Raw genomic sequence first — 22326 nt, 5'->3', positions numbered from 1 at the left:
TATTCCAATTTTATTAATCATATGAGAGTAAAAAGTGAGATTTTTATTGTTTAATTACAATGAAGTGATAGATTCAGGGGAAACTACAAAAGGGATAAATGCAAATAATAAAAGAATAAATATTAGAGATACAAAATGCAAATTGAACACTCTCTTTATTAATTGGAAGAGATTACAAGGATAAAGGATGATTATTTTATTGGACCCTGAGAATCTTTAATTACAGTCGGACCACTTAATAACATTATTATTTGATTTGATATTTTTTATTATTATAATAAGATATTTTATAAGAATCATATTATATAATTATGTAATATAAAAGATTAATTTCATAAAAAAAACATAATTGTTATAATGAAATATTGTTATAGACTCTATATGATTTTATATAGAAATATCATTGTCACGCCCCGGGAGGGTACCCTAGACGTAACCGGCACTCAAAAACCATTTCTGGCTCCCAAGCGAACCACATAGCCTGATCACACACCCGTTCATTCATTCATTCAGCAGAAAATTTAAAAATAAAGAATAATTTAGCGGGCAACTCAAATCACCCATCCAACTCAAAGAATAAGGCCATGGGCCGACAGATCAACTAAAATATTTGTCATTTAAAAATAGTTTGACAAGAATAACTCAATCGACTCATCACTATCTAGTCTATGAAGCCTCTATCACTACTATCTAATTGGTGCCAATGACATGTTCATGGCTACCTCAAATCAAAATGAAAAGGGCTAACTCAATGCAAGAATACACAGACGGTGTCCTCCGAATGTAGGGGAGGACTCACCAACACGCTGAGTGCGAATAGATCCCCAATGATGCTCCTATTGACGATCTCTTAAACCTGTCTCTGCATCATGAAATGATGCAAGCCAAATGACGTCAGTACGTGGAATGTACTGGTATGTAAAATAGTAGAATGAAACATACCTCAAGGAAGAATAGCAGCGGTCCAAATATCTCAAATTGAAAAAAAAAAGATAAGAGAGACTCAACAAGGCGTCATAAGTCTAAAGTAATAATACATTTTTAGACAAAGATCAATCATATACCATACAGTCCAATCCAATCATACACAATACCGTTCAATCAACTCATTTACAATTCGATCCCTTTCAATCATGTACAATCCGATTATAAACACTCAACTCAACAATCAACTCAATAATCAAATCCAATCTAGTCACATACCATTCCATTCAATCCAACCACAATTCATCTACTCCAATCCGACCGTATACAATCTACTCAACATTCAACTCAACAATCAGCTCAAAGGACTCAACTCAGTAAATATGCAAATTAAATTATGCAATGTTTTACAATTCAACTCAAAGGACTCAACTCAATAAATATGTAGTAACTCACTTAAGTGTCCTAAGTCTAACAAGAAATAGTTTAGATAGGACTAACTCATAAGCATAGAGCAACTCACTCAACTCAACTGACTCAGAGTACTATCAAGACCTAAATGGGAGTTTCTCTTAACCGACAACCAACACTTATGAGCCAGTGAAGGTACAACGAAACGACGTCGTTGCCACGCCCGTTCATACCTTGCCAGGGCATGAACGACAAACACTCATGGATCCAATCCAATCAGGTCCTATAATGTCAGGACAAAAACCTTCGGGGAAGCATCCGATTTTAACGGTTCAATCCCCCCTACGTTTGGCAACACAGGTATTGGGTTCGAGTATGGACTATATTCTTGCCCAATTCGGTGCTCGATACTCCTCCCATGACTCCATGCTCAAAAAAACTCCTCCAATCATCTCAAACAAGCCCTCATGGCTAGTTTCATGTGGAACATTGCCACCTCATCAACTCTGTTCTCATTTCAACTCAATTAACTCATAATGACAAGTCTCATTGGACCTTCTTTCAAATCGACTCATCTCAAATCATCAAACTCTTCTCTTTAAAAATTTATACAATCTCGACTCAATGAATGCAGAAGATATTATGTACATTAAAATATAATTTCAACTCCTCAACTCAAACTAAAAATAGATACTTTAATGTAAAAATACTCAACTCATTTAAAGGCTCCTCATACTCAACTCATACTTAAACTCTTTTCTAAATCAAAGATAAAACTAATAATTCTTTAGACTCAAAATAGTGTATAAATAGTTTATGCAAAAAGATTCACAAATAATTTATTTAAAGCTCCTCCTCAAAAGATTATTTATTTTCAAAACATTCCTAAGACTCCACTCAACTCAAATTATGCACATCACATACCACAAACTCACATTAGACTCCAATCCACTTCATCACATAACATCCTCATCAATATACCTCTTCGTCAACCATTCTACATATATTAAATAAGCACCATTCACATCATCACTCACATCGTCACCAAAACATCATCATCACATCATTGTCAAGTATCATCATCACATCAATCATCAAACATCTACTCCAAAATCCTTATTTTTGTCCTATGTTCATTTTATAGAAGCAAAGGGACATTCTTAACTAATCAATTCATTCTTTCCATTCCAATCAATACATATATATACACACAACTATCCATCTCAACCTCAAGACATTTATGACAAGAAATCTCATCTTGAGTTCATGTGAATGAAACATGGACCCATACTCTCAACAAAACTCAACTCAAGAATATCGTCAATACCTATAAATCTATATACAAAGATACATTTGTAGCCAAAAATATGAAAGATAACTATTTAGTAACTCAAGTCATTAAAAACATCAATCAACTAATAGTACTTAAAAACATTCCATAGTTTAGGAAAACTTTCAAGAAAACCTTCTTAGAAGGTTCAACTCTTTCACAACTTCTATCCAACACATATATGGGCATATGGAAGAACTAAATCCATATTTTAGGTTAGCCTTACATACCTTGTTTGAAGACTTTGAAGGAACTTGATGTTAGGTCTTCAATGGAAGGCTTGAATCCTTGAAACTCTTGAAGGCACCCTTTGTTGGAGATGAATTTGGAGAAGAAGAAGAAGAAGAGAGGGAAAATATTTAGGGCTTTTTAGAGAGAGAGAGAGGAGCTGAAAATAATGGTCCAAAATGCTCAAGGATGGTGTATATATAATTTGGAAAAAGTCCAAGTTGCCCCTCTTCCAAAAATCTGAAAATTTGGGCAAAAGTCTTGCTGGCGCTATAGTGGCGCGTCGCGCCACTGCAGCGCCAAGCCAAAATAGGCCTAAAACCCTGCACATCTAATAGTGGCGCGTCGCGCCAAGGATCAAACTACTGAGGCTGTTTTCTGGCGCTATAGTGGCGCGTCGCGCCACTGGGGCGCCAAGCCTATATTTCGCCCAGGCCTGAATATTCCTGCAGTGCTAGTTCGTAGTAATATGGCCATAACTTTTGACTCCGAACTCCAAAAATTACAATATTGGTGGCGTTGGAAAGAAGACTCAAAGACCTTTAATTTGGTAGGTCGTGGGCCACCCAGTTCTTTAAATCCTAAGAGATATGGTCGTTTGAAGTTGACCCTTATACTAACTCGTCCGAAAACTTAATCGATTGGAGTTTTTTGGGCTCGACTTGGTGTTAGAGATCCCTTATGACCCCTAAAAACATCTATTACACTTCAAATACTTAGGAATTAATCCTAAATCACATGTAGAATTACAAGTCCTCCGGCCCGAGTCTACCTACACGTGAAGAAATGTTTGATTATTTGCGAAAAATTTTCCGGGGTGTCACAATCATATTAGAGATGGGCATGATAGGGTATACCGAATTATCATACCAAAATCAAAATTTGTGATACCACGTCTAGATATCATGATTTGGTACTATATTCAGCATTTATGAAAGAAAAAAAATTAAAATACTGAATATCATATTGAAATATATAATATATAATTCATATACATTAATGTGATACTAACAAATTTATAAACTAGTATTAGTACAAAAAGAAATGTTTAGACGTTGAAATTTTGACTACTTTATTTTGATTGAAATATTTTTGTGTGTGTAATTAATTAACGAAAAGAATTATATGTACTTTCTTTTAATATTTCTACATTAGAATAATATAATTGAGACATTTTTTAAAAAGCCAAAGCTATAATTATCTATTATGGTTATATAAATCGAAATAGAATAAACTATGATTATCAATTTTATCGTACTATAACTATAAAAATCGAATTTAAAAATATCAAACCATACTGATTAATATAATAATAATAATTATATATAGTATTTGTAAAAAATTAAAGATCAAAATTACTGAATTAAAGTTTTTCGATATCATACCATGCACACCATGTGACATACCTCCCTTAGAAATATTATATATTCATCAAAACCCCCCAAAATTGCTCATTGGATTAGAAAAAAGAAGTCAGAGAAAAGCTACGCAAAAATATTTAATTTAAGGGGACAGTCAAACACCGTCAACTTTTTTAGGTACGTATGTCCTCAAGTTTTAAACAAAAATCCACAACCAATGTGCTATAGTTTCTTTATAAAAAAACACAATTCACACCTCTAAATGTCCATACAAAATTCTCCATCACCAAAAAATAATATAAGAAAATACTGATCATATTACTACAAAGTTTCAGAAAATGAAGAAGATATTCGTATTACTATTTCTCTCTATCTTTGCCATCTTCACAAATTCTTGGCTTTGTGAAGCATCTTCATCACCTGATCCAGTTCTTGACATAAACGGTAAAATTCTCCGAACAGAGAAAACATATTTTATAGTTCCAGTAAACGGCGAAAAATACGGTGGTGTTGCTGTGGAAAACATGGGCAATAATGAGACATGTCAACTTAATGTCATCCCAAAACGTTACGTTGAACCACATGGCCACGGCCTGGAATTAATCCCAGTCGATAAAAAGAAAGGCGTAATTCGCGTGTCCACTGATTTAAACATTGCAATTTACAGTACCTACGATTGTCTTCATTCGACAATGTGGCACCTAGAGAAGTATGATGGAAGGAGGTATTTTATTAATGTTGGTCCCAAGTCTAGAAGGAATTGGTTCAAAATTGAGAAGTATGGGCGCGGTTATAAATTTGTTTACTGTAAAGTTATTTGTAAGGATGTTGGAGTTGTTATGGTCAATGGTCAGAGGCGCTTAGGGCTTAACGATGTCCCTCTTGTGTTCAACTTTAAGAAGGAAATTCTCGAAGGTCGTTGAACGTACTCACTTGCTCTAATTTTACTCTACCAAAATAAAGCGAGTCTATACTAATGAGGATGATAACAACTTGTCCTTCAAATAATAATGATGATGTAATAAGGAGTGCCCTTTGCTAATAAGAAGGCATTTAATTTCGTAATAAACTATGCATTTGGTTCTTCTTCTTTTTTGCTAATTTTGTTTGGGGTCGTTTCATAATATATCAGATTGTATTGTATTATTTTGATGAATATTATACTTGGATATATTATATTGTTTCTAGTCATTATATAATATAACAAATCAACAATTTGAAGAATAAAGAGAAAGTAGGGTACTGAGTAGAGTTGTTATACAAAATGATACTTTTTGTCATTATCTAATTATAAATTTGGTATAAATATTGGGCGTAGGCAAATTGTTGTTTCTTCGAGGTGAACCAAAAGGACATAATACGTGTCCCAAGGAGTCCAAGTATACAATTTTCAAACTGAATTTGGGCGTATCTCCAATTTATTTATTATGACAGAAAAGTAATGCATCTTATATAGCACAATTCAAGGCTAAAACAGAGTAGCAAATTATAAAGTATAAACATTTAAACGACTGTTTCCTCAATCTTTATCAGCAAATATAGCAATTTTGCGGCTAAACTTGAATCTTTTTTTTTCTTTTCAATATGACATAACGGAGAAAGATTAAGTACATGCATATCACATTCCAGTAAATCAAAATTAGTGCAAGTCGAAAATCTTTCCTTGTCTTGGAAGAAATATCCACTTGCCATTAGACCATTCTTGATGAAATCTCAACACATCACAAGGATAGGCAATGTTATCCGCAGTTGTTGGGAAGTAGACATAGTACTCTTCTCCAATTTTCCCACTGATAAATCCAAACCACCATCCATCGTTGGCAAATACATCAACCATATCGTACAGACGGAATCCGTTTTCTGACAGTGTCTCATGTTGATGAGGTGGCAGAGGGCGGATCTCGGCTGCAGTGAGCATCTCTTCCAGTGGCGCGGATTTATCATCAGTCAAGAGAGTCTTGTACTTGACTCTGTAATGATAAGCGCCAACAGAAGAAACAATAGTTGCATTGTAGTACGAACCTACGAAACCATATATTTGACTGGCAACTTCAACTTCATCGCCCTTTTGGAATACTTTTGTTATCTGTTGTCTCTTGAATGCTATTGAATTTATTGCCTCTGAGAGCATCTCCATTCTTGATTGATGGCGTTGCTCTGAATTATTTTCTGCCACTTCGATTGGGGCCATATTGAGAGTAATAATGAAGATTTGATTCAATTGAACGAAAAAGTGAGAAACAATAAGGCTTTGCAAGTGAATTTATAGGCAGAGAAATCTGTTTCCTTCGGTGATTGGTTTCCTATTTTCTTTTGGTTTCCTTGAATGACTCGGAATAAGAATTTCCAATTTTTATATTTCTGATTGGTTTATATATTATTTTACTTTCCTTCGGTTAATGAGTTTCGTAACTACTTTAAATTTTTTAGGAATATAGTTTGAGAATAATTAAAAAGATAATAGTAAAAAATAATTTTTAATTTATATTCTTAAATATTTTTTTTAATAATATGACATATCTCAACAATTCACTTAATATAACTAGAGGAAAAAACAACAAGGAAGAAATAAAAGTATAGTTTAGGCACTCATTATTACATTATTGTTCTTTTATATAGAACAGCTTATTGTCCTTATACTAATTATTAAGTCTTAGTACTATTCGTTATTTTTTTGATTTTAAGAAGTGAATTCCTTTTTAAAATTGAACACAAGAGGGGCATTGCTGATCCAAACGTCTCTGTCCATTGATTATATAAACTCCAACATCTTTGCAAATAACTTTGCAGTAAGTGCACAGTGAAGGGCAATAAACAAACTTGTAACCATGCTCATACTTCTCAATTTTGAACCAATTCCTTATTGTCTTAGGACCAGTATTTCCTTCAACTACGCGTCTTTAATATAATACGTTCCTGATTTCAAATCATACGTCTCAAGTTGCCACACTATGGATTGATCACCACACCCATGGGTGCTGAAAATCGCGACATTTAAATCAGTAGACACACGTATTACGCCTTTCTTTTGGTTTTGATTAAAACTATGGGAACCTATTGAGGTTGATGGTATTTGACCCTGAATTCATTCCTAGCTAGCTGATTGTTTTGATTGATAATATTTGTCTCAAGAAACCAAACCAGCAGGCACAAGACATGTCAACTTGGTGTTCCTAGTTGCTTGTTTAATCCCAAATCATTGAAATAGATGAAAATATTCGTTAATTAATTATAGTCAGGTGATATAAGAATTCGCAAAACACATATGCCGTATATGGTGTAAATATCGGGTGCAAATAAGTAGCTGTTTCTTTGATATATCAAAAACAAGGCGGTATATTGAAGATTAAAAACAGAGTAGAAAATTATTGACAGGAAACTAATGCATCTTATATAGCACAATTCAAGGCTAAAATAGAGCTACAGATTATAGGTTGTTGCTACTAAACTTGAATAGAAATCTTTATCAGCATCTATAGCAATTTTGCTACTAAACTTGATTTTTTTTTTAAACATAAAGGAGAAAGATTCAGTACATTCATATCACATTACAGTAAATCAAGAATTTCTTGAAATCAAGATTAGTGCAAATCGAAAATCCTTCCCCATCTTGGAAGAAATATCCACTTTCCATTAGACCATTCTTGATGAAATCTCAACACATCAGAAGGATAGGCAATGTTATCTGCAGTTGTAGGGAAGTAGACATAGTACTCTTCTCCAATTTTCCCACTGATAAACCCAAACCACCATCCATCGTTGGCAAATACATCAACCATATCGTATAGACGGAATCCGTTTTCTGAAATTGTTTCATGTTGATGAGGTGGAACAGGGCGGACTTCGGCTGCAGCGACAACATCCTCTAGTGGCTCAGACTCATCATCAGTCAACAGATTTTTGTACTTGATTCTGTAATAATAAGCGCCAGTGGAACAAATAATAGTCGCTGTGTAGTAAGAACCTATGAATCCATATTCTTGCATTGCCACTTCAACTTCATCACCCTTTTGGAATTCTTTTGTTATCTGCTGTTTCTTGAATGCTATTGATTTTATCGCCTTTGAGAGCATTGCTATTCTTGATTGCTGGCGTTCCTCTGAATTCATTTCTGTCACGTTGATTGGGGCCATTTTGCGGACTCTACGGGAGATTGATTCGATTGAATGAAAAAGTGAGAAACTCTGAGGCGTTGCTGCTGAATTTATAGGCAGAAAATTTTGTTTCCTTCGGTATCTTGGAATAGGAATTTCTAGTTTTTATATTTTGCAACTGGCAAGGGAAAAAACAAATTACTCCCTCTCCCCAGTATAATATTGTTGCTTTTTTTTTTACGCTAATTAAAAAAATAATAAAGTAAAAGTAGACTGATTTTTCCATCTTAAATACTTGCATTCTTATTAATATTACTTGAATAGTTAGAAATAATCATCAAATTTAGTCTTGAATTCCTAAAGTAGCAACGTTTTTGAGTTAACGTGATTTTTAATTTGGGACGAAAGGCAGTACATAATTGTTAATTTTTTTCCTATAAAGAAACAAAAACTAGAAAAGTAAGCTCCATTTATTAATTGTTTTTTCAGTTGATTAGAGAGTAAATCAAACATAAATCTCACTGCTTACTCCCACATCGAATAGGCAACACATAAGCTCCAGCATTATAAGGATTCATTCGTCAATCTAATAGCACGACCTTACTTGAACAGGATCTGTTCTATAGGCTCGTACCACTGTATCCTTGAATTCTAAGGAGACAGGAAATCAAGTCTGGTTGATGAAGAATGGCCATGCGATCAGAGCGTGATTAACAGTCATCCATGGCTTCCTCGAGCTGTGGTGCAGTAGATGATCGTTCTTAGACCTGATCTTTGGGTCTGAGATGGTCTCATGGCTGTCTGACAGACTCCCCTTTTTGTTTTCCTTTTGAAACAACCCAGAAAGAAAAATGGTTTCCAGTTTTTCTTCATCTGTCTATTTTTAGGAAGATGTCTCACGGCTGTCTTACAAACGTTCTAATGTAACAAATGAAGCCCAGAATGATTGTCTCGACTTTATTTTGGTTAATTCAAGATTCCACCTATGGATATCGTCAATTTGTTCCCTAAAAGGGTTGTTGAAACTTAGTGTTAACTAAAGCAACAGAGAAATCGTTTGGTCAAGGTCAGTATAGCCAGTAAGTATTTACCTAGTATGTACATAAGCTGTTTCTTCGAGGTGAACCAAAAGGATATAATATGTCCCCTAATGGGTCCGAGCATACAATTTTCAGCATCTACAAATGTTAAGAGGCTAGTTATACTCTCTTAGTATAGCCCGTATACAAAAAAGATTTGATAATTCTTGTATTTAACAAAAGTTTACGACTGTATCCTGGACATTTAACCTGTATTCATAATGTTCACAACACTCACTACAATGTCTCAGAGTCAAAAAGACTAGATGTAATAAAAATACTACTCATACAGCCTTATCCAAAACCGCAATGTTTTGAATTACTGGTGCATCCATCTAATCTCCACCATTTTCAGCATCCTCCTCTTCAGCCATTTTCCTCTTCTTTTCTTCTTCCTCTACAAAAGATCAATGTAGAAATGTCAAGAAAGTTTCAGAGTCAAGTAGCTGGAACAAAACTAACCAATGAAAAAGATTGCCTCAAAATCAATAAAATAATATGCTTCAATCATATTCATTAAAAAAAAAGAAATAAGAGCTTCAAACCTAGGTAAAAGATCAAGATAAGATTAAAAGCATTCCAGGTTAGATTCTCAAGAAAACTATTCCATAATCTGCCAAAGATCCATTTTCTTGATCATGCCTTTTTATAAAAAAAAAATTACATAGAGGAAGGGAGAGGGGAAATCGGGGAGGGGATGACAAGGTAGGGATTGAACCCTCACCAACAAGGTACTTTGATAGGGAAATCAAACCCATCCAAACTGTACTTTCTAGACAAATTTTGTCATAAAATATATGCCTCCACTGTTCATGAATTCCTCATTTTCAAGTTTAACTAGATAAACAATTACGCAAATTAGCACTTGTGGGTAAATTCTCTTATTCATATTTAAGGGAAGATGTGTGAAAGGACCAGAGCAACAATAGCATTCCAAAGGCAATTCTTCGATGGGAAGACTAGACCCGCTGCATCCATTGATTAGACTTACGCATAAAGATGATTTCAATATAATACTTTTCTTTTGCACAATTTCTGTTTTTGGAATTGGACCAATGTGTGCGCACCTCAACTAATTCCGAGGGGTACCTGCTAATTTACACCAGCACAAGTACCGGGTAACTCTGTCCACCAAGGCTTAGACATATGATAAGAAATCACCTAATGTTTTTGCTTCCACTGGTATTTGAACCTGAGACCTATGTTTCTCAATCCACTTCATTGACCACTGGGCTAAATACTTGGGTTTTCGGTATGGCATCTCTAAAGTCAATAGTGGCTCCAACTGGTCATGCATTCTCGTATGATAAAACCTACAGAACTTCAATCTAGGCCAAATGTTGCAGGACTTTAAGTAGAAAGCTGACTTGCCTAAAAGCGTAATGATTGGAGTTTGACCCTCCACAGATGCTATGAAAATAATAAGTATTGACAGAACGTTGAGCACAAAATTAATCCCACAATACTATTCTTTGTGCTATCATCAGGGTCATTCCTAGACAATCTTGTTAAAAGGCCCGCTTAAAGCAGGGCTTACGCCATAAATCTTACTAAGTCCAGGTTGAGCTAAAGCATGCATCTCTTTGTTTCTTCACCGATGGGCTCTGTCATTAAGAGCACATAACTATGCAATAAATATAAAACAAAGTGATACATTAATGGTTAAGAAAACGCTATGACTAAACTTCAGTGATTAGGAATAAAAAATTAAAATTTTTAATGTACGAGAACTAGTTAAAAACATAAAACCACATTGTATCATCTAAACAAAACCTTAAAATATTTTTCTAGCTTGATTGACATGATTTGATGTGTATAACTTAACTACAGTTTTTTCCATTCTTTTGTTTAAAAGATTATTGTCTGTGTTTATAGTTGCATTTTCTTGCATTGATGCTGATTTTTTTTGGAATCCTTGCAGCTACGAAAGGATTCTATCCAGCTTTTAGTACTAAGTTATTATAAATAAATTACTTTATTCATAAAAAAGATTAGTTATATTATTTTGCATTACATTTTTACTTTTAATTAAAAAAAAATCATGAGCGCTTTTCTCCGCTAAGGCCACTCTGTAATTGTGCTTTTGCTTAAACTTCCAACAGACTTTGGTGCATTCGTGTGTGTTCAAATTTGACCAATCTGTTTGTGGATAACTGGGTGCAAAAGATGCTGATGAATCTAGGAAGAACATCCATTAACATACTTCTAAATGCAAGAAATGAGATTTCATCCATGTAGAGACTAAAATAACTTGGAAATGATTAGGGGGGTCACAACTCACAACCAGGCTGAGAAGATAAGGGCTACAAGGAAACCCAATTTGATTAGACGAAGATCTTACTAAATGATCCACAGTTACCTAATGAGCTCCAACCCGAGGAAAAAAAGTGGGACCAAAGATGTAGCCTATTGTCAGGATTCAGAGCACCAAAAAGCTGGCATCATAGACATTGACAGAAAATAGCCGACCACAATGGAGGTGAATCAAAAGGTGGATCAACACGGAAAGTGTCATAAATATAGAGGGAAACCACAGTGACCAGCATTGAAGGAGCCAAACAAATCAGAAATATAGACGTTCTCACACTTCTATACCACTTTCATAACTAACTCTAGTCTTGCTCACATGACTTTCTTCCTGCCAAAAAGTAACTGTCCAACCTTTTAGGTGGAATTACACTTATAGTACTCCGACGCAGTTTGCCAGGCGGAAATTACTCATCGCATCCTCCTTATCATCCATATTAGCAGATGTCTCAACTGAGTTCACAACAGACTTGATATAGAGGATTTCTGTAGCCAACCTGAACTAGTTCGGGATTGAGTGGTGGTGGCGGCAGTTATTGTTGTTCAACCTAAAAATGGGAACCATCTTGCATAGCCTACATTTATACACCACAAAAGTAAAGAAGGCAATCCCTATCCTTCTTCCTCTTAAAATGAAAGAGTGAGAAATCACATTCATATTTTGATGAAGATCAGACCAGATGAAGATGGAAGCAACCGACATTAAGAGTGTACTGTCAAAACAATTTCAAAGATCAGTGTATGAGCTACTGAAGTGTTCTCAACTCACAAAGGAGCATCCAAGTGGTGCAACCACTAGCTTCCCTAAAGCAAAGTCCCAACCACTGCAAGTAAACCTACTGGGGATACAAATGGGCCATCATGAGAGCTTTTTATGAAGGAAGATATATCTAGGAATGATTATTTGTCTCCTGTTCTGTCCGATGTTCTCGCACTTACAAACAACAGAAGTACAATGAACAATCTCAGCTAAGACTTACTTCAAGAGACACATCAAAATGTAATGGCATGATTTTTCTTTTTTCTATTTACATTACTTTTAACAAGTGCTATGGAACAAAACCATTACATACTTGAGAGTCAAATAGCAACAAACACATCATAAAGAGAAATAACGTACCCATAAGTTGAGTGAGTGCCTTCATGGTGCGTTTCTCAAGCTTTTCAAGTTTCTTTTGCACATCCCGTCGCAGGTCCCAATTTGGCTTCTTGGGGACAATATTTAGAAATGGATCCTGATAAAATTTAACCAAAGAAAAGTCATGACAGTGAACACAACTAATATGAATCTAAAAATGAGGAAGAAAACAGAAGGGAATAAATAGTGCAATCACTAAAGCACCTCTTTCTTCTCTTTGGGAAGAGGTAGGGTCGCAATAGGGTCTTCGAACTTTGGAAGTACTGGCGGAGTGACTTTGCCTTCTTGAAGCTGCTTGTCATGGGGCAGGTAATTGCGGAACTTCATTTGGACATCACTGTAATATATATCAACCAATCAATATTATGCCCAAAGTAGTCCTGAGTCAGTTATTGGTAAACTCAATTCGCCTTCTCTATTCACTTGTACACTACAACAACAACAACAACAACAACATACTCAATGAGATCTCACAAGTTGGGTCTACCTTACCCCTACCTTTTGGGGTAGAGAGGTTGTTTCCAATAGACCCTCAGCTCCACAGTCAGTTTCGGGTTGCCCCTTTCCTCTTATTATTCAAATAGGTTTAGTTTCCTGTACAAGGGGCTTCTTGCTTCTCACCACTATCTCTAAAGTAGGTTATGCACTAACTTGTTACCACTAAATACGAAGCCAGTAGCAGAAGGAGGGACTTCAAACCTCACCTTCCACCTCAACTGTGGAAAGTAGAGAGCTCACCAAGTGAGCTAGGGCATAAACCCCTATTCGGGTCTATTTCGTTCCAATAGGAAAGGATTTGTCTCTTATGGACTACAAAGCTACAATGCAAGGTATCTTTGCAAATCCCAGAATCGACGGAGACACCAACTTTTCAATTAACATCAAATTAACCAAGAGAAAAAGGGATAAAGAAACGGGTAGTGCTTACTTTTCGTCTTCCTCTTCGTTAGTCTTGTTAATATCATCGTCAGGGGTTTGAAGAAGTTCTTGAGCTTCTCTGAGAGCTCTCAGCCTCTCCCTTCGCGCCGTTGACGCCGCCTCTATGGCGTTTTCCTCCTCCGTCGACATTGACTATATACTATATGCCAAATTCCAACTCTCGCTGCTTCTGCAGAGTAAAAGAGACGGGAAAAAGTAGAAGAACACAACACTGATTGAGCAACTGCTTGAATTTATACGTTCTAAATGTTAATGCAAAAAGCCCAATCAAATTTATACAGAAAAAAATTGGACTACTTAACTTGACTGCACTAAACAAAATAATTTAATTAGTTGTAAGTTAAAGTGAAAAAATATTTAGCTTCTATTTTGATGAACAAATATTTTTATTTAAGAAAATAAAGTATTAGTTCCTTGTGCAAAAAACTCGAAAAATAGTTCTATCTATTTAATAAGTTGGAAACATAGGAGCTTAGGATATAAAGTTCTATGCATAAATAAAATTTTCATGAAAAAATTATATAAAAAATTTAAAATTATTCAGTTAGGCTTCAATAACACATTTAAAGTATTTCGATTTTTTGAACTTCAAAACTAAAGTATCATTAAAGATTTATCGAAACACAATAGTTCACTTTTCCTACTTAAAATTTTAGGTATAAAACTCAAACAACTAATAGTTCATGTGAGTTTCGATAAACATTTTGCGATAGTTCGCGTAGGAAACTCACACACCTAATAGTTCAAGTATGAAATTCAAAAAATTAAGGTACTTTAATTGTGTTTTTGACCCTTCATAAAAAATAATATATTGTATATATAATTATAATAATTTTGTATATGACTTATCACACACCTTAGAGTGCAAAATCAATGATGCGATGCAAGAGGTAGGTGTGGAAGTGAGGCTCGACACACGAAATATCCTAAGAGAGACAGATTCAAGTATCTTGGGGTATATCTCAGGAGAGTCGGGACATCGATAATGATATTACATATCGTATTAGTGCGACAAGAATGAAGTGGAGGCTCGTCTCTAGAGTCTTGTGTGATAAAAAAATACCACAGAAACTCAAAAGTATGTTCTATAGAGTGGTCGTTAGACCGAATTTGTATATGGACGGAGTGTTGGCCAGTCAAAATTTTCCATGTCCAGAAAATACATATTGCGGAGATGAGGATGCTGAGGTGGATGTGTGGTCATATTGGGAGCGATAAGATTAGCAATGAAGATATTCATAATAAGGTGGGAGGACCTTCATGGCGGACAAGATTAGGAAAGTGAGACTGAGATGTTTTAGACATGTAAAAAGGAGATGTATAGATGCACTAGTGAGGAGGTGCAAGAAGTTAGTTATACATGGTACGAGGAGAGACAGAAGTAAGCCGAAAAAGTATTAGGGAGATGTGATAAGAGAGGATATGACCCAACTTCAAGTTACCTAGAACATGGCCCCTAGATAGGAGGGTGTGGGGACATGTATTAGGGTAGAGGTTAGTAGGTAGTGTAGTGTTGTCTTGCTTAGGGTGGTTGGTATTTGTCATTGCCGTTATACTAGTATTATCGTAGTCCTTGTTTTAATATTTCGATTATCACACTATTTCGTTGTTACTTGCTATATTTTCGTCATTGTCTCTATTTTTTTTGTACCAAGATTTGTTGCACTTGACCCGAGCATCTTTCGAAAACAACTTTCCTACCTTCACAAGGTAATGGTAAAATCTGTGTACATTCAACTCTTCTCAGACACTATTTTGTGGAATTTCACTAGATATATTGTCTTTGTTGTTGTTTGTGTTTAATAAAACCAAATCAAATCAAACCGAATATTATCAGTTTTGTAAAACTTAGAACCAAATCAAATAAAGTCAATTTATTTAATCGATTTGATTCGTTTTTAGATTTGGACTGATTCATAACCAAACCGTAAAACACCCCTTAAGATTTGCTACAACATCACTTACTTCACACGTCCTTTTTTTGTATCCTTAAGCATTACATTTGCAGACTTCTTTCGTGTGTTTGGCAGTTCTTGTAGACACATCAATCACTCTAAAGTTGTTCATCCGAAGTTCTTCCTTATAATGAAATAAATTCTCAATAGCAAAAAATCCACTTTTATGAACACAAAAAGAGGTGTTTTAATATATGGCCGAGACCATATAATTGCATCTAAATTCTCACCAGTTAATGCATTTTGATATATCAAATTGTCCTCTAAAAAAACAACAGAAGGTAGGAAATGATTTCATACGCTACATCAAAATTTCTGGTAGTTCACTGTGATTGGCAATTTCCACTTAGGGGCAACAGAAAGCATGAAATAATTTCAACTAGTTGCCAGCCATTGGAAACCCTTCTATTTTAGGCATGTGTATGACGCAGCGCAGACAAGTCCCATTTTTCATCAGATCGAAAGCTGTGTTTATGTCCTCAAAGGGCAGATTATGAGTGATCAAGTCATCTAACTCGATTTCCTGCAAGCAAAGCCTCACAATGGCTTAATATTCAAATGTTGAAAGTCGTATGGAGTAAATGAACGCAACCTTTTAAGGTTTCATCAAGTTGTAAAAACAGTGTAACAATCTACCTTCTTTAGGTACATTTCAACTAATGACGGAATTTCAGACTTTGGCTTCCATCCTCCAAATAGGGATCCTGTCAATGTTCTACCGTTAAGAAGAAGTCCAAAATGAGCTGTTACCTCCGGCTTCAGCTTGGGTACTCCAAGTGTGACAGTCAAGCCCCATCCCTAAAACAAATAGGAGACGATAGAAAATTGGTGGTAAAAAGAGAGAAATGTAGTCTGTGAGAATACCGAAGAGTACACGAAATGAGGTTTTAATACTTACATCACAACAAGACTGCAAAGCAGTGGTAACCATTCCTGTATCTCCAATACATTCAAATGCATAGTCTGCACCTCCACCAGTTAGGCGATATATAATCTGGAGTGAAAAAGTATTCGGAGTTTATGAAAGGAAACACATAACCTGAGCATGAATAGAACTAGCCCATTTTGTATGCTATTAACAAAGTAAACTGCAAATTTATCCCGTATAAGAAGAACGAAATTGACGTCAGGTTAGACGGAACTGCAGTGCATAAATTAAGACAATTCAAATATAAGCTCAATGGTTTAAGAGAATTGTTCAATAGACGAAGATATAAAACATTAGATCAAAATATGATGCTGAAATTGAGGATTACTACAGAAGTGTTATGCAATGTGAAGATACTTATCAAAGTGAGAGACAAGTTCTACAGACCATCCTGTAAGACCAGCAAATTATAGAAGAGCGAATCTGGGCTCTCTAATGGCCAACCCTCCATAAAATGAGTGTTGTACAGAGGGAATGTTTATATAGATATGTGGTCATACAAAATTGACAAGACAAAAATTATCACATGTGGTGAATGTGCAAGTAGCAGGACAAAATAAGAAAAGGTCGCCTGGGACGATCTGATCACGTACTATGTAGACCTCCAATGTACCAGTTTGTAAGTATGATCTCTAGGTCGTTTTGGGTTTGAGAGAGGCGCCTTGCACTTGATAATGGAACTACTTTCTCTCTTCTCGTCAAGCAGACCTAAAACCACCTAGAAGGAAATTGTCTTTATAGACCGACAACCACTCAAATGTAGTCTTCATGAAACACTTAACATAAAGGAAGCGACCCATATAGGCAATACCAACTAGTTGGATTAGAGATTAATCACATTGGTAAACTTACATTAGATCTAGTATTTGCTAAAAGTCTTTTTAATTTGTTTAGAGATTTGCACCATAAAGAAATTAGAAAATGCAGAAAACTTCTAGCATTAGAAAATCCACAAATCATTGCGTATTTCAATGAAACATATCCAAATATAGAAAAATGGATATTGAAAATTCATATTGTCAGCCTAACTAGTGTGATATAGAGATGTCATAATTGTTGTTGTAATGCTTCCATGTTGTTTTAGACAGCTAACATGACTGTACCGCTCGTGACTGATTAGCTGGAGAAAGAAAGAAACTAATTTACAAGCTTTTGTTGTATACTTCATGAAAAGTAAAACACCTGTGGAATGGGTTCATCAGTATCGTTTGGGTTCAAAAAGTCCGTTATTCCAAAAGCCTTTGCTGCACAGTTAGGGAAGAACATCAATAATCTAGGGAAACTTTTCAACTTTCTAACTGTTGTAAAAGGTCTGTCATGTGATACCTTTTTCGCATTTCTCTTGCATCATATCCACACCAATAATCTGGGATGCTCCCCGCATTTTAGCACCTTGTGCAACCTATTAACACAATATCTAAGCATTTTATTATTTATCATTGTCCAGGTTTTCCAGGAAAACAGTAATCCCATATTATGCTAACTCTTCAGCTTGGATGAATGTACTTACAGAAAGGCCTACAGTCCCAAGACCAAAAATGACCACTTTTGATCCTTCAGAGATATTTGCAACCTTCCAAGCCGCACCCAGACCTGATAATTGCATATCAATTATGAGGGCCCCAAAATTGCTTCATTTGGAATGTTCTGAATAACAAGTTAGCACTATGGATTGCTAAGCTATACAGAGATAAATACGTTAAGAATGAACATAACATCTAAAAGCTGAACGAGGATTTAACCATTTGAAAAAAAACATTTCATACAATAGACTGTCAACGATGCCATCAAGTCAGCTAGAATACTCTTGAGTCTTGATCAAACAAAAGTAAGCTAGAATACTAGTTGTCTTTCAGCTCAAAAAAATTATCTTCCATGTGAATGGGTTTAGCATCTACAATTAAGTAAGGAGGAACCCATCAGTGACCCCCTAAAGTTGGCACCAACTTTCACTTAGACACTTCAACTAAGCTTTGTTCATTTTAGACACCTCAAGTAAGGTCTTGATGTGTCGTTTTGACACTTTGTGCTAACTTAGCACTTTGCGTGTTCTGCACCCATTTTGAGCGCGTGAAGAGCGTTTTTTTTTAAAAAATTCTTGTTCTTCTTCTTCTCCATTTTCTAACTATCATTTTTTATCCATGATGAAATAGATTTGATGATACCAAATATAAAGTTGAATTGTATTAGATATAATTCCGTTCTACCCGTTATCATCATCTCCAACCTCATTGCTACTACGAGCTCACTTTTTTTTTTATAATAATAAATTATATATAAAAAAAATTAAAGATCCAAGTGCTAAATAAAAATTATGAACGAAAAATATTTTTTATTTTAATAATAAATTATATTAATAGAAATGGTGATGGCAGGTTGGTCCGATGATGGCAAGCAGTCCAGTATGGTAGGAAAAGAAGAAGTTGATTCATGAATCTTTTCTTTTGCATTTGTAAACAATAAAAATAAATAAAATAGCAAAGAACCAAAAAAAAAGAGAGAGGTACAGAGAAATAGAGAAATGAAGAAGATGACGACCTGGGGGTTGGGTTGCTTTTTCTTTTTCAATTAAGAAATTATTATTTTCAATAATATATAAAAATTTAGTTACATAGTGCCAAGTGTCAATAAAAGAAAAAAAAGGTAAGCTTTTCCAAAAAAAAAGAAGGAGTTTTTCCGCCACTATCTTCGTTTAATTCGCCACTTTGACACATCATCGGCGAGTGTATTACACACACCTTAGATATTTGGGTGATTGTAAAAAAAGTGTCAAAACGACACATCGGGACCTTACTTGAGGTGTCTAAAATGAACAAAGCTTAGTTGAGGTGTCTAAGTGAAAGTTGGTGCCAACTTTAGGGGGCCACAGATGGGTTCCGCCATTAAGTAAAGCCATACATGTATGACGAGGAATTGAGAAAACCATTTCCATAAGAAAGAGTAGCCAAATTCCATCATCGGGTCAAGAGTCATTAACAGCAAAAGAATATTAATAGTAGTAGAGTAGTATAAAAGATCAGCCATGATTGAATTGAACAGCATTCCACAAATTACCTGCTGCCGCTCCACAACTAAGGAGGCAGATTTTATCCAAAGGCGCAATCGGACTAACCTTGACCGCACAACCAGAGTGTACAACTGTGTATTCACTAAAACTTGAAACAGCACAATAATGATAAACTGGCTTCCCTTTTATAGAGAACCGCGTCATTTGATCACCATGCATAACACCATCTCGTTTCAATCCAAGAACTTGGCAAATGTTGCTTTTGCTTGAGGTACAGTGTCTGCAACTCATGCATTCCCCAGTAAATAAGGTAAGCACATGGTCTCCTTCTACAAATTCAGTCACTCCTTTCCCAACACTCTCAACAATCCTGCAAAATTAGTAACAAGAATGAAACTTGATTCTCTGTTTTTGAAATGAAAAAATATTGAATCCGTAACCTATGTATGTTGCATTCCAAGGTGACAGCAGAAGTTTGCAGTATGTTCATTATACTCTATGGGGTACACTAAGTGATGCCACAGTCTGTGATGGAATGTTTTTCTTATGGACAGAGCATCAGATGAGTAAGTCAACTAAGACACTTTGGGTGATGAAACCATTATACATCATGCGAGAGATGAAACCATTACAACAACAACAACAACATATCCAGTAAAATCCCACAAGTGAGGTCTGGGAAGGGTAGAATGTACGCAGACCTTACCACCACCTCGTGGACATGAAACCATTACATGCTTGACAAATTCAGAAATCCAACACAGAATAACATTTGTACTTTCTTACAACGTGACCATTAGTCCCTTGGGGAGAAGCATCACCTCAAGACGTATCAAAACTATGAATCATCTCTTAAAATTTTGAGTATGCATTTAATGACTTCTTATCAGAAGCAAGATACATGCTTAAACTTCACACAAGAAGCATTATCGTTCAAGTAGAAGGAAGAGTGATAAAACTGACCCTGATGCTTCGTGACCAAATATCCGAGGATATATAGAAGCCTGAGCCTGGAAAATGAGAAGAATTTCATAAATGGGCATGAATATTTGCAGGATAAGAAACTAATTCTTGTAGATTCCTCTGAAAAGAACAATAAAACTTGCCAAAATGAGGGGGGGAAAACTAGATAAAGAGAAAATAGGGGCCAAGATTGAGCCTTTTGTACTGTTTTATATGCCCTCATCTACCCTCCACCCCCTAAAACTTCAGGATTTTACTTTGGAAAACCCAAAGGAGAGTCAGATGAAACTGCAATCTTATAAAGCTTGCTAGTTTTTAAGCTAAAGCCCTCACTATATCTCTAAGAAAGCAGTCCATCTCCAGTAGGTCCAATGGGGATCTGGGGAGGGTAGAGTGTACACATAACTCACCACCACCTCGATGAGGTAGAGAGGTTGTTTCCGGAAGACCCTCAACTTGAGTACAACCAAGACTCCCCGCGTTGAGCACCCAATATTATATTTATAGAAATGGTTCCTCATTATTATGATCAGCAACTTTTAAAACTTCAATAGGCATAATTTCCTTCTATGTACATGAAACAGCAGGTTAACACAGTTCCAATCCAAGCATCTTTTTTTTGACATTTAAGTGACACCTAGTATATGCAATCCTAAAATTGACACAGATAGTTGACCTATTGGGGAAAATTTTCAACCCAAAAAGGAAAATTTGAGATGAAGTAAAGATCAAACCTGTGACAACCAAGCATTGACATCGCTGCGACAGAGAGAAGAACAGACAACCTTAACACGAATCTCCATTGGCTGAGGTGGACTTAATTCCACTTCCTCTATCACCATTGGTTCTCCTGTTCCCCATACCACAGCAGCTAAATAGAATGGATACACACAAGAAAAATTAAATGGGTTTCATTCAAAATCAAATTCTTGATAAAGAAAGAAGAAGAAAGTGAAAAGGTAAATAAAGGGTATTCAAAGTCGCAACCTTTGCAGGTGATGACACCAGGCTGTTTGTTTTGCACTGAATCAGTAAGGGACATTTTCTTTAAATCTCCCAACTTGTACTCAAATCAAATAAAGGAAGGATTTTGGTGATGCAGTGGGAAAAGGAAGGAACTTTAGTTTTTTGTAGAATAGAAGAGTAGATGTGAAAGCAGGGGGAGTACTGTTGTCTTATTTTCTTACCATATTTTTAATTTGAGTGAGAAAAAATCAAAGTATTACTTTAATGTTGGTTCATTAGAACCATATAAAGCAATACCCAAAACTCCCATTAAGAGAAAAACAGAACCCTCGGCCGTGTACAAAATAAATTTTGTAGCTGAGTACAGACGTGTTCTACATTTAATTTTTTTGAGATGAACTAAAAAAAAAAAAAAAGATGACACATGAAATGAAGGGAGTAATAATATCATTCTAATACAATTTTCTTTGTCATCTAATATGCAAGTACATAACGTTATGATTATAAGTAGTTGGGTGGGTAGGTAAAGGCTGCGTTGTTAGGTACTTTGAGTTGGTTGGTAACAACTATATGGTCTCTCCATGTCCTGGTATCCCCTACTCCCAAGTGCACTATTTGACTTGAGTCTTGAATTTTTTTGGATAAAAATTAATGAAGACTAAGTCCACACCCCTATATAAATATTAATTGGCACAA

The 22326-nt window shown here is 35.4% G+C and overlaps 4 protein-coding genes and 1 non-coding gene across 5 annotated transcripts; 2 read left to right on the top strand and 3 right to left on the bottom strand.

Moving 5' to 3' along the window:
• The first annotated feature begins 4534 nt into the window (after positions 1-4534).
• On the top strand, positions 4535-5412 carry LOC129900880 (miraculin-like). Its single transcript, XM_055975957.1, has one exon. The coding sequence runs from the start codon at positions 4593-4595 to the stop codon at positions 5175-5177; it is 585 nt and encodes a 194-aa protein (XP_055831932.1). The 5' UTR covers positions 4535-4592; the 3' UTR covers positions 5178-5412.
• A 318-nt stretch (positions 5413-5730) lies between these two features.
• On the bottom strand, positions 5731-9467 carry LOC129900153 (protein AGENET DOMAIN (AGD)-CONTAINING P1-like). Its single transcript, XM_055975095.1, has 2 exons — positions 7843-9467; positions 5731-6503 (listed from the first exon to the last, which is right to left on the bottom strand). Exons 1-2 carry the CDS (start codon positions 8385-8387, stop codon positions 5894-5896), a joined length of 1155 nt encoding a protein of 384 aa, XP_055831070.1. The 5' UTR covers positions 8388-9467; the 3' UTR covers positions 5731-5893.
• On the top strand, positions 8943-9159 carry LOC129901784 (small nucleolar RNA U3). Its single transcript, XR_008769956.1, has one exon. It is a non-coding gene; the product is annotated as a small nucleolar RNA U3 (small nucleolar RNA).
• Positions 9468-9572: 105 nt separating the features above from the next.
• Positions 9573-14049, bottom strand: LOC129901120 (uncharacterized). Its single transcript, XM_055976240.1, has 4 exons — positions 13801-14049; positions 13077-13209; positions 12855-12969; positions 9573-9824 (listed from the first exon to the last, which is right to left on the bottom strand). The coding sequence occupies exons 1-4, from the start codon at positions 13938-13940 to the stop codon at positions 9763-9765; spliced, it is 450 nt and encodes a 149-aa protein (XP_055832215.1). The 5' UTR covers positions 13941-14049; the 3' UTR covers positions 9573-9762.
• A 1835-nt stretch (positions 14050-15884) lies between these two features.
• LOC129899122 (alcohol dehydrogenase-like 6) lies at positions 15885-21964 on the bottom strand. The gene is made up of 10 exons (XM_055973943.1): positions 21652-21964; positions 21399-21535; positions 20665-20711; positions 19749-20071; positions 18205-18287; positions 18021-18096; positions 17877-17938; positions 16665-16760; positions 16403-16564; positions 15885-16289 (listed from the first exon to the last, which is right to left on the bottom strand). Exons 1-10 carry the CDS (start codon positions 21704-21706, stop codon positions 16146-16148), a joined length of 1185 nt encoding a protein of 394 aa, XP_055829918.1. The 5' UTR covers positions 21707-21964; the 3' UTR covers positions 15885-16145.
• Positions 21965-22326: the final 362 nt, after the last annotated feature.

The sequence above is a fragment of the Solanum dulcamara genome, chromosome 8, assembly GCF_947179165.1.
Source record: "Solanum dulcamara chromosome 8, daSolDulc1.2, whole genome shotgun sequence".
NCBI lineage: Eukaryota > Viridiplantae > Streptophyta > Magnoliopsida > Solanales > Solanaceae > Solanum > Solanum dulcamara.
This window is presented reverse-complemented; position numbering and strand designations above follow the sequence as displayed.

Bases quoted from the DNA above. Each gene is read 5' to 3' on its own strand.
- LOC129900880 (XM_055975957.1), top strand. From the start codon at position 4,593: ATGAAGAAGATATTCGTATTACTATTTCTCTCTATCTTTGCCATCTTC.
- LOC129900153 (XM_055975095.1), bottom strand. From the start codon at position 8,387: ATGGCCCCAATCAACGTGACAGAAATGAATTCAGAGGAACGCCAGCAA. The intron at 6,504-7,842 runs GCACTAATCTTG...TCACTTGCAAAG, and splicing joins TGGGGAAGGATTTTCGATTT to CCTTATTGTTTCTCACTTTT.
- LOC129901120 (XM_055976240.1), bottom strand. From the start codon at position 13,940: ATGTCGACGGAGGAGGAAAACGCCATAGAGGCGGCGTCAACGGCGCGA. The intron at 13,210-13,800 runs GTAAGCACTACC...TATATATTACAG, and splicing joins AACGAAGAGGAAGACGAAAA to TGATGTCCAAATGAAGTTCC. The intron at 9,825-12,854 runs GTACGTTATTTC...GATCTTTTGTAG, and splicing joins GGCACTCACTCAACTTATGG to AGGAAGAAGAAAAGAAGAGG.
- LOC129899122 (XM_055973943.1), bottom strand. From the start codon at position 21,706: ATGTCCCTTACTGATTCAGTGCAAAACAAACAGCCTGGTGTCATCACC. The intron at 18,288-19,748 runs GTAATTTGTGGA...TGCAATTATCAG, and splicing joins TAGTTGTGGAGCGGCAGCAG to GTCTGGGTGCGGCTTGGAAG. The intron at 16,565-16,664 runs GTAAGTATTAAA...TATTTGTTTTAG, and splicing joins CTTTGCAGTCTTGTTGTGAT to GGATGGGGCTTGACTGTCAC.